The 17568-nt window shown below is 36.2% G+C and overlaps 1 protein-coding gene across 1 annotated transcript; it reads left to right on the top strand.

The window, feature by feature from the left end:
* Positions 1–7715: 7715 nt before the first annotated feature.
* On the top strand, positions 7716–13011 carry LOC127430131 (protein FAM181B-like). The gene has a single exon (XM_051679646.1). The coding sequence runs from the start codon at positions 7830–7832 to the stop codon at positions 8793–8795; it is 966 nt and encodes a 321-aa protein (XP_051535606.1). The 5' UTR covers positions 7716–7829; the 3' UTR covers positions 8796–13011.
* The last annotated feature ends 4557 nt before the right edge of the window (positions 13012–17568 follow it).

Raw genomic sequence — 17568 nt, 5'->3', positions numbered from 1 at the left:
TGTACTTCCTTCGCCATCTGAGGAAGATCAACCTGCCACAGGCGCTGCTAATACAGTTCTACTCAGCAGTCATTGAGTCTGTCCTCTGCACTTCAGTAACTATCTGGTTTGGTTCAGCTACGAAATCAGACATCAGAAGACTACAAAGGACAGTTCAGACTGCTGAGAGGATTAGTGGTTGCCCCCTGCCCCCCCTTCAAGAACTAAACACTTCCAGAGTGAGGAAAAAGGCTGGAAAAATCACTCTGGACCCCACTCACCCTGCCCATTACCTTTTTGAACTGTTGCCTTCTGGCCGACGCTTCAGAGCTCTGAGCACCAGAACCGACAGGCACAGGAACAGTTTTTTTAGCAGTTAAATTGCTCCATTGAGCAATAACTATGTGCAATACACAGTTTAGTCTTTTTTATATTTATCCAACACATCCAACCTCTTCTGCCATTTCATTCCTCTTAAAAAAAAAAAAAAAAAAAAAAACAATTTAATTTGCACAGTACATAACAGATTTGTATTTGCACTGTACATAACAGATAACAGATTTGTATTAGATTTGCACTACGTATGTGTATGTGTGTGTATGTACGTATGTGTATAATTATTTTTTACTTTTCATTATTATCTATGTCTTGCTGCTGTTTTTGTATTGTTGTACACTGGAAGCTCCTGTCACCAAGACAAATTCCTTGTATGTGTAAGCATACTTGGCAATAAAGCTGAATGTGACACTTGTCTGATTTACCTCCGTGCTCGTGGGGAAAATGAACATTCAGAAAACACCCCGCTTACATCTTCACGTGTTGCCTGAATACATGGATCGGCTTCTTTCCGCTCGTTGTTAAAAACACATTTTTGCATTATTTTGGCCATTTGCGTTGACTGAGAGGATGACATAGAGCGCTAAGCACATGATGTCATTACCATGGTAACCAGATACATTTCAGCTGATTTGCTTAAGACTAGAATGAATGTGTCGTCAAATCAACGTGCGACGCAACAAAATTGATTTTCTTTCGCTCAGTTCGCGGTTAATGCGAATGAGGAGAGGTGAATTTTGCAGTAGCTCCGCTAACAGTTGATGTTTTATTAGGGAAACACGCATTTTTGTTCTGAAAATGGGATATAATGTTACTTGAACATGAATTCGGAGTGTTTCAAGAAACACAAATGTTATTTTGTGAATGTATGTGAAACGTGGTTGGAGTGAGTGGCCTAATGAATTACTTCTGCTGGCAGGTTGTTCAAGTATATTGCAGAAAGGCCACAAATAAGATATTCACTCTACATTCTTTTATTCGTGCAGGTATGTTTTCCATATGTTTCTGTTACTATTGTTGAAAGTATTGTTTTGAATCAACTTGAAGTGTCTCAAACAGGATAAAATGTCATGTCATGTAATTAATGTGATTATATGCATAAGATTGGAAGATGTTTCAGTTCGCGGTTGATGCGAATGAGAAGAGGTTGTTCAAGTATATTGCAGAAAGGCCACAAATAAGATATTCACTCCACATTCTTTTATTCGTGCAGAATAAAAAAAAGAGGCCTGTTTGATCACTATTTGTGGTGTCCGCATTCCTTTCTCAAAACACAACGCAGAGTGAAGGAAGACCGGTTACATTGACAACACTGCGTGGACCACAAGAGACTACAGAAGCCTACGTGTGTGGATACATTATGCCTAAAAAGACTTAATAGCCCAGAATTAATAATATTTTTCTGAATTTTTATTTTGATATGTTGTTTTAGTAAACTGTGAGATACATGATGTGGGTGACTTGACTTAATGAACTTCTTAACCACGATGAAACTGCGATGAAAGCACCGTCTTGGCTGCACAAACGTTGCATGTGATTTTACCAGTTGTCAGGTCCTATGCCATGCGAAACTGCCTTGTAGTTTCTAGTACATTGGCTACCTACCTGTCTTTATGTGTTCGTTGTGCCAGCCACCTCGGTAATCGATGTTATACAGCAGCCTCCGTAGTAGCATTTAAGCGTTTTGGTTGACTGAGTGTGCGGCTCTGCAGGTGTGTTTGCTCAACACGGTGAAACAAACTCTGGCTACATCTATGACATCAGGGGGTACTACAACTGCTTGCATTGTTTTCTGCATTGAGTGTCCATTTATTTCTGTTTCATTATTATTTATTTATTTATTTTGTTCATTGCATCACAAATCAAATGCCATGAACTTGGACTCGGAAAAAAATCCCATGTCCCAAATGCTCGAGTCCGAGTCAAGTTCGAGTAAAAATGCATCAGAGTCCGTGACAAGTCCAAGTCCATTAAAATTGGACTCGTGACTCAGACTCAAGTTCGAGTCCGAACTCCAACTCTAATTTGCACCCCTGTTTAAATACTTACACATAGTATAGGGGTATCACTGCCATGAGTTATTAAGAGTTCCAAAGAAACCCTACACCATCCTCTATCCCTGATCCTTACCCTAACCTACCTTTACGAAATTACCCATGGTTTTACTACAGTAATTATAGTTTAACCATGGTACTTTGTTGTTAAATCAAAGTAACCACAAAATTAACCATAGTTACTACTACAGTCATGAATATTACTGTAGTAAAACCATGGTTAATTTTTGGAAGGGTTAATTTCCCGAGACTTTCGCTAAAAGAGAAACTAAATGGGCATAAGAGTGGAAAGGGGAAATCGAACTAGGTTCGCTGGCACGTAAAAACATTTCCATACCGCTGTTATACCCCACACTACTGCAACGGTACTATTGTGGCAGTTTGTCATAAACTGGAAACTGTGTGTTGCACCAGACTATTGGAGTGCAAATAGTCGCTCTGTGTGTCAGGTGCTTTATATATATCTAAGTGCAAATAGTCACTTGGCATTGGACATAATTTCCAAACAAGCTGTAATTTTACAAATAATGCAAAAAGTATGAAGTATTTCATTGGGTTTATTTAGGATACATAAAATTTTAGCTATGAAATTAGCCTTATTAAGATAATGGAGACAAAAAGTTTTTTTTTTTTCCAAAAACATTAGCAATGTCATTTCCATCACCATAATTTTTACCATGTAATTCTATTGAACAAAAAACTGATTTTGAGATGTGGTGGAAACTGACACTTTGGTGGGAATTTTCATGACTTCCAAATAAAAAATAAAAGTAAAAATAATTGACAAATCTCCTGTGATGCATGAACTTGGATATTGTTAGAAGACAAATATTCAGAGTGTTAAAAATGTTTTAACAAGACTTTGCTTTCTAGAAATCTGCAGTGATAAAATTGCCCAAAGTTTAGGAAACACCAATATATTGTCAATTTCACTGTAATAGTAAATCACTGATTCTTTTTTTGTTTGTTTTTTTTTTTTGTGGATTTTTCCCCTTTTTTCACCCAATTTGGAATGCCCAATTCCTAGTGTGCTTTTAAGTCCTTTTGTCATGTAGTGATTTGCCTCAATCTGGGTGGCAGAGGATGAATCTCAGTTGCCTCCGCATCTGAGACCATCAACCCGTGCATTTTATCACGTGGCTTGTTGAGCACGTTGCCATGGAGACATAGCATCCGCGCTCAACTCATCACGCGCTCCACTGAGAATGAACCACATTATAGCGACCACGAGGAGGTTACCCCATGTGACTCTACCCTCCCTAGCAACTGGGCCAATTTGGTTGCTTAGGAGACCTGGCTGGAGTCACTCAGCACACCCTGGGATTTGAACTAATGAACTAGCGAACTCCAGGGGTGGTAGCCAGCATCTTTTACCACTGAGCTACCCAGGCCCCGTAAATCTGATTCATGAGATAAGGGACAAAACATGTCATACATAAAAAAGCCCTCTTTATGTTAAAAATCAAGAAATTAATAATAATAAAAACACATTTCCTTTAGATTGAAATCTGAGTATTCTCATTTATTACTTACTGTGTATATTTTTAATAATTTCATTAGAATTAAAAAAAAAAGAAGCATGCTCTTGAAAGCACATGAAACTTAAACTATCCTCAGCAAGAGGTGACAATGTTAAAAGCTTAAAAATGCAACAAATTCATAAATATAAATAGCAAATGAAAAGTAGGGATCTGTAAGATATCAATTAATACATAAAGTAAACTTTAAATTATATTTTCTAATTATATAAAAAACTGCCATTCAAAATTGTGTCCTCACTTTGTGTCAACTCTGACAGATTTTTTTTTTTTAATCCTGAATAAATCAGACAATGTGATGGTCAGCTATAACTCTTGAGTACCTCCTTCCCACTTCCTGCTCATGGTGGATGCAACATGGTCTGGTAAGTTTAATATTTTGTATTTTTTTATTTTAAAGAAACAATGTTGAAGTCTCTGTGGTCACAGCTTCAACACATCAACTCCGTCATCCCATTGTGATAAAATCTGTCAAAAATTGTGGAATAATATTGGCATTTTAGTTTAGGTTAGAGAGGTAGCTTTAACTGAGAGAAATAAAAAAAGGAAAATGGCTGCAGTGTACAACATATGGTAAAGATGGAAAATTTTAAGTTCTGTCAATTTACGAATTTTAAGAATAATGTGAAAACAGAAAAATAAAAATTCACAGAATGTATTTTATCACTTAACTTCTATACTCAACACTATTATTAGATAATTAAAGACTTTGCACACTTTTTGGATGTATCAAAATAAAATAGTGTGTCTGACAGAGCTGACACAAATTACAGTAAAATGTAAGTTATGAACTGAATAAGTGTAAATTTTAAACTTGTTCCCTTACATGGTTCATTACCTGCGACATTGTCTACAAATATATCCATTTCAAATTAATTTAATATTAAAAAAAAAAAAATGAAATCTGAGATTTTAAACCTGTTTTGTCCCTTATCTCAAGAATCAGTGAAATATTATTCTTGTCACATTCATTCTGTGTTGAGGGGAACAGATATTAATGTGGTTTAAAATAGCCTGAACTTTGGAAACGTGGATCAGAATCCTGTAAATTTGCAAATAAAAGCTATTTTTTACACTGTTACTATTTTTTTTTTCTTTTATTTTTTTTATTGTGGTACAACAGTTTATTGTGAGGCTGTGGCAGCTTCTCTGGGACCTCCATTCAGGGCCAGGGCTTGAGCCGGGCTACAGATAATTAGATCACTGCTATCAGTTTCACTGTTCCCTTTCTCCATCACAATTTACATGATAATAAATCTCTCGATGGTCCCCCCTCTCTCAAAAGCGCTAAGACTTTCTTTTTTTCCTTCCAACATTCAAATGATTCACTGCCTCACCTTAAAATGCACTTATGGGAGGAATAATAATAAAAAAAAGATTTCCCTGGGAAAGCTCTCAAAGTGAAAAAGAAAGAGGGATAGACAGAAACTGTCCTTTGGCATGTGATTTCGTGACATGCAAAGTGGAATGAATGCGATAAAAGAAGAAACTTTGTTAGGGCTGCCATAAACATTTTTAATGCCTGGGAAAGTACAGTTTAGTAGACTGAATCTGAATCTAATCCAGTTTGGCCAGGGGTAAGACTTTTAAATTGCTTTAACTGCTTAGTGAGCATAATAATAATAATAATAATAATAATAATAAAAATAAAAAAACTACATTCTGGATATGGAATACTTTGGGAAGATAAAAAGTTGACAGTGTGAGATATATACTCAATCTATATATATATATATATATATATATATATTCCACTTAACATTTAGCTTTTATTTTCTAATTATGCATGCAGCTTTGCTGATGTCATGTCATGTTGATGTCAGAAAATAAAAGTTAAAAACAAAGAAAGGGACTGCATTAAAATAAATAAAAGTTTTTAAAATTTTGAAATAAATAAAAAAAAAAACCTATTAAATAAAAAGACATTCATTTACACACACATTTTTTTTTAAAAAATAAAATAAAATAAAAAAAAGTAATACATTTATACATACTGTACCAATCAAATACTAATTTGAAAAAGACAAAAAGAAAACTTCTTTAAATGCTTGAAAAAACAATAATTGATAGTCTACTTTTGAATATTAAACAAAAATATTTTGTCATGTACCATTTAAAAAGCAATACCATGCATTAACATGTATGAACTTTTTTTAAATGGTGACCTAAGTTAAATACTTACATAAAATAATATATTGACATATATATATATATATATATATATATATATATATATATATATATATACACACACACACACACACACACACACACATATCAGAGAGAGAGATTGAGAGAGATTTAATTCCTCCATCCTCAAGTGTTCACTTCTTTTACAACCACCATGCTCAAAACCAGAGCTACATCCTCTAAGTACTTTAACTGAAATCAGGATCCATTTGTTGTGCTATAAAACTGCTTGAGTTGGATCCCTCTTTAGTATTTGCTGCGGGCCAAGAAACTTCCTGCAAATGCTGAATTGTTTACAACAGCTATTCTGCTCATAGTCTGGATTTCTTTAGGTTAACATTTCTTCTGGCACACTGGGCTTGAACTGCACTTTATTCCTTTTTAATTTAACAGCTCCGGCAGCCTTTCTAGTTAAATCGACTGTTCATTATTGAGCCTCAGTTTACGAAGGGGCTGTGAGGTGCAGTTTAATGAATCTCTGGCACAAAGATCCCTTTCACTGCTCGAGGAAGAATAGAAGCTATTTAGACCATGTAGAGCTGTATGTCAAAGGCAGCTTATAATAGTTGTCAGACAGAGGCTAAAATTCCCACTGGTGCGGGAATGCACGTAAAATCAACTTCCACTATGAACAGATTAAGAAACTTGTAGGAAGTTAGAGGAGCATACAGGAAAACATCAGTACCTGTCCGAAGGCTTATATCTGCAAGTAAGTATTCACACTGCCCCTTATCATACATAATCTTGCTAGTCAAAGTTTGATCAAGTTTTTACAATACTTGCAGGCATTCAATGGTGGATTTTGTGATTGCTAACCTAAATGGATGACCTAAAATGGAAATCAAACAGCTTGCATGAATATATAATTACTTGTATCATTTTATTCTATATTTCAAATTTTATAATTAAAAAACATTTTCTGAAAAACATCATCTTGTATATAAAAAATAAATATTATCTTTAAAATTATTCACATTAATTGCTTGTCATTTAAAAGTGATCAAATTCGCCACAGGCAGCTGTGCTGCTAGAAGTTTATTTAAATTCACATAATAATTAGCAGGGCCTGAACCACCATAGACTATACAGTCCTCAAATTGACCTCTCTTTAAACTGACTCCTATCACCCCCTTAGCAAATAAGTTTATGTGAAAATGTCTGATTTTGGTCTGCTTACTTGCCAATAATAAAATCCAGCTGTTTAATTTGAAAACAAGTTTTGCAATTTATTTATTTTTTAACTTTGACTTGTTTGTTTTTATAAATCTTATAAAAACTTAGCCTTTATAACCCAACAAGTTGATGAAGGTACAATATCAGCAACTAGATCTCTTTATATAATCAAATGCATTCCCATGTACATGCACAATAAAATGTGTCCAAGACAGTTGACTATTGTCTTGTTGCTCAGTGGGATGCCTCAAACAAATCCCTCTTACTTGCAGGTGGTCAGATATCAGCAAAGAGTTAAGTCCTAGAGTCCCTCGTCCACTCCCCTTTAATGTCCTGACATCATTGGCTCTGCCTCCTAAAATAATCCTCCCTTCCCCCCAAACTCCAGCTTTCAGCAGAGCGGAGAGGAACTGTGAGTTTGACCAAAGCAGGACCAAGGGTAAGCAAGCCACCCAGGAAGTGGAGATAAGCAATATGCTTTAGAGAAAGTCTTGAGGATCTCTTGAGGATTATTGCAAACATCTTGGGCGAAGGTGTTGCACTTGTGGTGGAGAGCGAGATGGCTGTTCAAGCTGCCATCATGAACTCCCAGTTCTTAAACTTCTGCTTTCCTTGCTCAGTCATGGAGTACGAGGTGGATAAGGGTCTGAAAGGGGGCCTTCTGGGTGAGGTGGATTGCGAAGGGGACTTTCGGGAGACCACCAGAGACCTGCTTAGCTTTATTGACTCGGCATCCAGTAACATCAAACTTGCACTGGACAAACATGTCAAGTCCAAGAGGAAGGTCAACCACCGCAAGTACCTGCAGAAGCAGATTAAAAGGTGCACTAGTATCATCTCACCAGGGACAGCACCAGTCCAGCAGCCATGCAAGAGACAAGGTTTGCCCCAAACCCCAACCAGCAACCTGCCTGGCAAAACGCCACCCAAGAAGGATGGGATACAGAACAACCTGCAAAGCAAGAGTCTGGCTGCCCTTTTTAACCCAGCAAAGGATGTACGAGGAGAAAGGGCCAAGAAGCCCCCACTGCGGCACCGAAACCTTCCACCATCCTTCTTTACAGAGCCGGCCAACAGCTTGAGAGTTACATCTACATCTGGCATGTCGCTCAAAGACCTGGAGCGTGGGACTCCAGAGGCAGCTGAGTTCTTTGAGCTTCTTGGGCCTGACTACAGCAACATTTTCTCGGAGCAGGAGCTATTCCAAACGGCACCTGTCAGAATCCAACAGGAGGTGACCGTAGGCCCTGAACCGGTCTCTTATGAATCGCACAATTTTGTAACTGGTGGTTTTTTGTACACAGAGCCTTGGGGTACTTGTAATGGCACCTCAAAAAAGACTGTGGACATGCGGATGCTGCAGCCAAATCTTTATAGTCATATAGACCTCACTGGCACTGTGCCACTGGAACAGAGTTCACCTTGTGCACTTCCCTTTCCAAACTTCTTTTCAGAGTGCTCCACACCTCCGGTCTGCTATGATCTGACGAATGAATACAACAGAGGGAGCTTTCCATCTCTTTAAGTCAGATATATTTTCTCAGAACAAAAATGCTTATGCTGTTTTTGTAATGTCATTGCCCTTTTGATCCTGAAACATTTGCATCCAAACTTGCTAATGGATCTTTTTAAAATGTTTCTTTGTTTTAAAGGAAAGGTTTATGATGTCTATGATGACCTTCTATCTCCAAAATGTAATAATAAAATGATAAATAATATAATACAAATAATAATAAATTCACTGTAATAGTCATAAAATAACAAAACTACTCAGATCTTAGCAGTTCATTTTATTGCTCCCTGTATGTAAAACTACAAGGAAATATTCAAAAATTGACACAGTAATGTTTTAACGTGTGTATATACTTGAAACAACTTTAACATGGGTTCTGCATTTACTGGTAATACTAGCGATTTAAAACTATCGAGAAATTTGTTACAGATCTCAGGGGGTTCTGCTTGTTTTTTTTATTTTTTATTTGTTGGTTAACTTTTATAGACATATTTAGATAAGAAACAAAAAACACCCTGAAATAGTGGCAATCACGACAATCTGTTTACATTCTCATTTTAAACTGTTTGTTCATCTATAGCTCATAGTTTGTTTTTTGATGTTTACTCATCTTTAATGACTTACAGTTATCTTAAGGCAAAGTTTTTGAAGGAATTTACTTTGCCTAAAGTTCAGTGAGGATGGTCTAAAGTTTTTGGTACTCTGGACTACTGTATACTTTCATAAAGAATAAAGTTATTTTAAAGAATATGTATGTACAAAAATATATATATATATATATTAAAAGGTAAGTAGGTAAAGATGAACAAAGAGGTGGGAAAATTGTGCATAATATACTTGTATTGGCAATATTTATAGTAGTAATATACAAATGTTTCATGATAATTTCCATCATAAAAGGCAATAAAACATAAATGCAGCAATTAAGAAAGGAATTGTACAATGTTTTTTAACACTAAAGCCTTATGGATGTTTAAGGTAAAAACATTATTACATTAGCTATCAGACATTTTCTAAATGTAATGGAGAGCAACAAACAATTAAAACAAATGACTCTAATGAATACTTTAATATTTAGTTGTGGTCTTAAATTGAATCAGCCAAGAGTGAAACTTGTGTTAATAATTTATATGCTAAAATTAGTGTTTACTCGTCACGTGATACTTGATGTCTGTTTTCTGGTAATGAATCTGGGGCACTCGAAGTTCTGTTCATTCGCAAATTAAAAAGACAAAATAAAGCTGGTCTTTATGTCTATTACAGAGATGATCTCGTTGTATGCATATTGTTTTTGATCAATGTCAGTGATATTTTATTGTGCGTGTGTTGATCAGTGAACCTTCTATGTAGAACAAACTGAATACCAATCATATTTAAAAAAGGGATATGGATGTATTGTAGGTCTATTCACTTCAACTGGTGAGGAACTCTGGAACAATAGAACCCAATAAGGGATCATAGGGTATAACACTTTTCTCAAGTTATGGCGCCCTCTGTTGCCCAAAAGAGGTTTTATCCTCTGGGTTTCACATTGAATGTTGAACTGGCAGCGTTAAACAGTTTTATTCAATCCGCTTTAAAATCATCTAACTAATATTCGTTTAATATTTATTTATGAGTATTTACTTATTTTTCAGTGTTTCGGCCTATCACAAATGAAGGGCAGCAAAACAAAATGTAGCATCGTTTGACAAAATGCTCAAAGATTTTTTGGCTTGATAAACTTTTAAACAGAAATAAATGCCGCCACATCATCACATGACGAGCCGAATATTAATCGCTTTATCACAATAATCCACTGTAATTGGACGCTTTCATTCTGAAATATCACTGATTCTTGGAATAAGGGACAAAAGTTTTTTTTTTTTTAATCCTTGTTTTTCTTTGAAATGGGCAATGTAGACAAAGGTCTCAGATAACGAACCATGTAAGGGAACAGGTTTTTATTAAAAAAAAAAAAAAAATTTTTTTTTTTTTTTTTTTCCAGAAAATGTACGTTCATAACTTAACATTTTATACTGTAATTTGTGTCAACTCCGTCAGACACACTAAAAAGCATGCTATTTTAATTTGATCTATCCAACAAGAGTGTAAAGTAATTATCTAGCAATGGTGTTCAGTAGGCCTAAATGAGCTAAGTGATCAAATACATTCTATACCCATTTATTCTGATTTCACTCTGTTCTGGAAATTCTGATGGAGCTGACAAAATTGAATATTTTTCCATCTTAACTATGTGGTGTTGTACACTGGAGCCATTATTTTTTCCTCAGTTGAAGCTGCCTCTATAACTTAAACTAAAATGTCAAAATGTATCCCACAATTCTACCAGAAATGATCACAATGGGAAGACGGAGTTGACTTGTTGAAGCTGTGACCACAGCCAGAGACCTTGTTTAAAACAATAAAAGTAATTGGGCCCGCATGACGTTTGGTCCAAATGCGCCTATGCATGTACAGTTGGAGAGAGAGAGAGATTTAAACTATTAATTTATTTTAAATGGGCAGATGCATAGCCTATTTAAACTATTTTGGGGATATGTTTTATATTAAGAATACTTTTATTGAAAAGATGTCATTGTATATAGGCTACTGTATTCTACTATGCTTGTTATGATTTCTATGTAATGCACCCAAATGGTAAAAACATTTAATAAATTATTTTAGCTTATTTTGGGTGAGGCAAGTCGCTTATTTTGAGCTTGTTTTTCCAGATCAGGTTGCTTGATTGTCTTGTGAGATCTGACAACACTGCAACTGTATACCACCGACCATTAACAGAGTACTGTCGTAAAAAAACAAACAAAAAAAAACCTTATTAGCCGTTCTTTTATTTTGTTCTAACTGGTTATCATTTGGAAAGGAAACCGCAGAACATCGAAAACGGAATGAAAAAATACTGTTTCAGTTCAGTTCAGTTTATTATTTATCCTTTGGGAAATATCATTTGCACAAGTGTCACATTAAAACATCCAAACACACAAGTCATTACAACACAAAAAGCAAAAAGAGATCAATATTTAGGTCAAGAGCAATATTGATTTGTCAGGATATACAAAAATAAAATTCATAATTTCTACCCAATAAAATGTATTAAAATAACTGAGTCACAAACTACAATGAGTTTAAACTACTGACTGCTACAGGGATAAACGAGTTTCTAAATCTTTTAGTTCTTCCTTCTGGCATTCTATATCTATGCCCTAATGGCATAAGAACAATTTCTTTGTAAAGTGGATGGTTTGGACAATTCAGTATTGTATGCACTTTCTCTATGACTCGTTTGTAATACATTTCCTTTAGCTGAACTTTTTGCACTCCTATCACCATGGAAGCAGTTTTAATTAGCCTTGTTAGCCTATTTTTACTACTCAAAGTAATATCACTGAATCACACCACAACACAATACAAAATAACAGATTCAATAAACTACGACAAAATAATGTCATTAATACACTGCATACCTTAAAAGAGTTCATTTTCCTTAAAGAGAACAGGCGCTGCTGAACCTTCTTACAGATTGCATCAGTATAGAATCAAAATTCAGTTTGTTATCCACAATTGTCCCCAAATATTATATTCAGAGACAGTCTCAATATCCCCCCCCCCCCCCCGTATAGTTGTATGACTGACAGAGGTGGCAGACCATCCAAAATCTATCATCATATCGTTTGTCTTGGCAGTATGTATTATTAAACAACTACTACTGCACCAAGAAGCAAAGTCCTCCACAACCGGTCCATGAGACTCCTCATCATCTTTCAAGAGACTCACAATGACTGTATCATCAGAAAACTTTAGTATTTATATTTTCTACATTAATTATTGTAAAAGTGTGTATGAAAATAGGCAAAGTAGGGGAGAGAGGACACACCCCTGCGGGGAACCTGTGGAGGAGTATACTGTAACTTGGAAGATAGAATACCATCAACTCTAACACACTGAGTCCTATTCGATAAAAAAAGTTCACCATCCAACCTACCAGGTTATGATTTAAACTGAACAGTTCAACAAGCTTCTTTGCAAACACAAGTGGTTGTATAGTGTTAAAAGCAGATGTAAAATCAATAAAAAAAGAAGCCAAGCTCTAGTTTTAGGTGACACTAAATGTTGAAGTAGAAGATTTAAAAGAGTAAGTGTGGCATCCTCAACCCCCCTCCCTGCTCAATAGGCAAATTGAAGTGGGTCTAACATACCCTCTACATACATTTGTGCTCAAAAGTTTGCATACCCTGGCAGAAATTGTGAAATTTTGGCATTGATTTTGAAAATATGACTGATCATGCAAAAAAAAAAAAAAAAAAAAAAAAAACAACAACTGTTTTTTATTTAAGGATAGTGATCATATGAAGCCATTTACTATCACATAGTTGTTTGGCTCCTTTTTAAATCATAATGATAACAGAAATCACCCAAATGGCCCTGATCAAAAGTTTACATACCCTTGAATGTTTGGCCTTGTTATAGACACACACAGATTTAAATGGCAATTAAAGGTTAATTTCCCACACCTGTGGCTTTTTAAATTGCAATTAGTGTCTGTGTATAAATAGTCAATGAGTTTGTTAGCTCTCACGTAGATGCAATTAGCAGGCTAGATACTGAGCCATGTGGAGCAGAAAAGAACTGTCAAAAGACCTGCGTAATAAGGTAATGGAACTTTATAAAGATGGAAAAGGATATAAAAAGATATCCAAAGCCTTGAAAATGCCAGTCAGTACTGTTCAATCACTTATTAATAAGTGGAAAATTCAGGGATCTCTTGATACCAAGCCAAGGTCAGGTAGACCAAGAAAGATTTCAGCCACAACTGCCAGAAGAATTGTTCAGGATACAAAGAAAAACCCACCGGTAACCTCAGGAGATTTACAGGCTGCTCTGGAAAAATATGGTATGGTTGTTTCAAGGAGCACAATACGATGATACTTGAACAAAAATGAGCTGCATGGTCGAGTTGCCAGAAAGAAGCCAATGCCACAAAAAAGCCCGGTTACAATATGCCCGACAACACCTTGACAAGCCTCACAGCTTCTGGCACACTGTAATTTGGAGTGACGAGACCAAAAAAAAGAGTTTTATGGTCACAACCATAAGCGCTATGTTTGGAGAGGGGTAAACAAGTATTGTGCTCCTTGAAACAACCACACCGTCTTTTTCCAGAGCAACCTGTATTTCTCCTGAGGTTACCTGTGGGTTTTTCTTTGTATCCCGAACAATTCTTCTGGCAGTTGTGGCTGAAATCTTTCTTTGTCTACCTGACCTTGGCTTGGTATCAAGAGATCCCCGAATTTTTCCACTTCTTAAGTTATTGGGCAGTACTGACTGGCATTTTCAAGGCTCTGGATATCTTTTTATATCCTTTTCCATTTTTATAAGTTCCATTACCTTGTTACGCAGGTCTTTTGACAGTTCTTTTCTACTCCCCATGGCTCAGTATCTAGCTTGCTCAGTGCATCCACGTGAGAGCTAACAAACTCATTGACTATTTATACACAGACACTAATTGCAATTTAAAAAGCCACAGGTGTGGGAAATTAACCTTTAATTATGTAAACTTTTGATCAGGGCCATTTGGGTGATTTCTGTTATCATTATGATTTAAAAAGGAGCCAAACAACTATGTGATAATAAATGGCTTCATATGATCACTATCCTTAAATAAAATACTTTTTACTTTTTTGCATGATCAGTCATATTTTCAAAATCAATGCCAAAATTTCACAATTTCTGCCAGGGTATGCAAACTTTTGAGCACAACTGTACTTCAATATCTCCTGCCTAACAACTTTCTCAAAGGTTTTCATCACCAGAGAGGTGAGGGCTACTAGTCTCAAATCATTTAACACTGGGATTTCTACATTTTGCCACTGGAACAATTGTAGCAAGTTTCCAAATTTTTGGTAAAGTTTTCATCTGAAGCGACATGTTAAAAATTTGTGAGAAAATGTTACTTAATTGCAGACTACATGACTTCAACACTTTACCACTAATATTATCTGGTCCAGGGCTTGTGTGTACTTTTGATAGTTTAAAAAACCTTGCCACCATACTTGCATCAATATTAAAAACAGTAATGCTCTGCGAGACATCTGTCATGGGAGGATTCATTCTGCCGGTTTGTTTCTGTGTGTCTCCCTCGTGTTGTTGCAGGTGTGGGGTTAATCACGCGGCGGCGTTGCTCAGCAACATTAGCTCAGCACCTGCACACTATCTGCTCTTCCCCTTATAAGCAGCCCTTTTGTGTGAGTGCAGTATCAGATCATTCTCGTGTTGTGTGCTTTGTTTATTCATGTTTCTCTCGCTATTCTTTTGTATTTTTCTAATCTGGATATTTTTGCCTAGTTTCCTGTGCTCCAGCCATTACCATGTCCTCCATTCACTGGATCACTCACCTCGGTTTCTTTTTGCTCCAGTCACCGCCATCTCACACCACTCCTTGGAATATATTATCTCTACTCTCTCCCTGCTGCAGCTGTCGCCGTCAGAGTCCTCCACTATCATCTTCACCCACCTCATCTCTGGACTGTTCCGTTGTTGTGCTACTTCACATTTTCATCATTTACCTGAACTTTTCATTCATTAAACATTGTTATATTTTAACTCCTGCATCTGGGTCCTAATTTACCGTGACAACAACATTTAAATCCTTAATTTCATCCTCATGGGAATCATCTGAATTAAACCTTAAATAAAATCTGATCAGGTCATTAGCTAGCTGCATATCTGAAGTGTATCCCTCCAGTTTTCTGCTGCTTCTGCTCAGTCCCTGCTTTATATATTGTTTGATATCTTTTACAGATCTCTACCTTTCATTTGATATTTATATTAATTAATTTGTTGCATTTCTAAACACTTTGCATGGCAGCTTAACATTGTGACCTCTTGCTGAGGACAGGTTAAGTTACAGTTGAAGTCAGAAGTTTACATATACTTAGGTTGAAGTCATTAAAACTAATTTTTTAACCACTCCACATATTTAATATTAGCAACTATAGTTTTGGCAAGTTGTTTAGGACATCTACTTTGTGCATGACATGAGTAATATTTCCAACAATTGTTTACAGACAGACTGTTTCACTTTTAATTGACTATATCACAATTCCAGTGGGTCAGAAGTTTACACACACTTAAGTTAACTGTGCCTTTAAGCAGCTTGGAATGATGGCAAGCCTTTAGACAATTAGCTTCTGATAGGAGGTGTACTGAATTGGAGGTGTACCTGTGGATGTATTTTAAGGCCTACCATCAAACTCAGTGCCTCTTTGCTTGACATCATGGGAAAATCAAAAGAAATCAGCCAAGACCTCAGAAAAATTGTCTGGTACATCCTTGGGAGCAATTTCCAAATGCCTGAAGGAACCAAGTTCATTAGTACAAACAATAATAGTATAAACACCATGGGACTATGCAGCCATCATACCGCTCAGGAAGGAGACGCTTTCTGTCTGTGCAAATCAATCCCAGAACAACAGCAAAGGACCTTGTGATGATGCTGGAGGAAACAGGTAGACAAGTATCTTTATCCACAGTAAAACAAGTCCTATATTGACATAACCTGAAAGGCTGCTTAACAAGGAAGAAGCCACTGCTCCAAAACTGCCATAAAAAAGCCAGACTACAGTTTGGCACATGGGGACAAAGATCTTACTTTTTGGAGAAATGTCCTCTGATCTAATGAAACAAAAATTGAACTGTCTGGCCATAATGACCATCGTTATGTTTGGAGGAAAAAGGGTGAGGCTTGCAAGTCTAAGAACACCATTTCAGCCGTGAAGCATGGGTGTGGCAGCATCATGTTGTGGGGGTGCTTTGCTGCAGGAGGGACTGGTGCACTTCACAAAATAGATAACATCATGAGGAAGGAAAATGATATGGATATATTGAAGCAACATCTCAAGACATCAGCAAGGAAGTTAAAGCTCAGTCAAAAATGGGTCTTCCAAATGGACAATGACCCCAAGCATACTGCCAAAGTTGTGGCAAAATGGCTTAAGGACAGCAAAGTCAAGGAACTGGAGTAGCCATCACTATGCCCTGACCTCAATCCGATAGAAAATTTGTGGGCAGAACTGAAAAAGCATGTGCGAGCAAGGAGGCCTACAAACCTGACTCAGTTACATCAGTTCTGTCTGGAGGAATGGGCCAAAATTCCAGCAACTTATTGTAAGAAGTTTGTGGAAGACTACCCAAAACGTTTGACCCAAGTTAAACAATTTAAAGGCAATGCTACCAAATACTAATAAAGTGTATGTAAATTTCTGACCCACTGGGAATGTGACGAAAGAAATAATAGCTGAAATGAATAATTCTCTCTACTATTATTCTGACATGTCACATTCTTAACATAAAGTACTGATCCTAACTGACCTAAGACAGGTAACTTTTTCTACGATTAAATGTCAGGAATTGTGAAAAACTGAGTTTAAATGTATTTGGCTAAGGTTTATGTAAATTCTGACTTCAATTGTACCTGTGCTTCCAATTATAGAGCATGCATTAAAAAAAAAAAATAATCATTCTAATGAAATTATTTAAATAAATAAGCAATAAATGCACTGAGTATTTTTATTACTATCAATTTCTTGATTTTTAACATTAAGATAACTTTTGAATGGAGGACATGTTTTGTCCCTTATCTCAAGAATCAGTGACATTTTAATTGTGGCTGACTGCAATAGCAAATTTATTACAATGTCATCAGAACCTGAGAACTTCTACTTTTATGTGATGCTGTAGCTATGCCGTTAGGTGTCAGCGAACATACTTTGTGTGCACCTATATTATT

This window comes from Myxocyprinus asiaticus, chromosome 39 (assembly GCF_019703515.2).
Source record: "Myxocyprinus asiaticus isolate MX2 ecotype Aquarium Trade chromosome 39, UBuf_Myxa_2, whole genome shotgun sequence".
Lineage (NCBI taxonomy): Eukaryota > Metazoa > Chordata > Actinopteri > Cypriniformes > Catostomidae > Myxocyprinus > Myxocyprinus asiaticus.
This window is presented reverse-complemented; position numbering and strand designations above follow the sequence as displayed.

Excerpts from the sequence above, each read along its gene's own strand:
- LOC127430131 (XM_051679646.1), top strand. The coding sequence starts at position 7,830 with ATGGCTGTTCAAGCTGCCATCATGAACTCCCAGTTCTTAAACTTCTGC.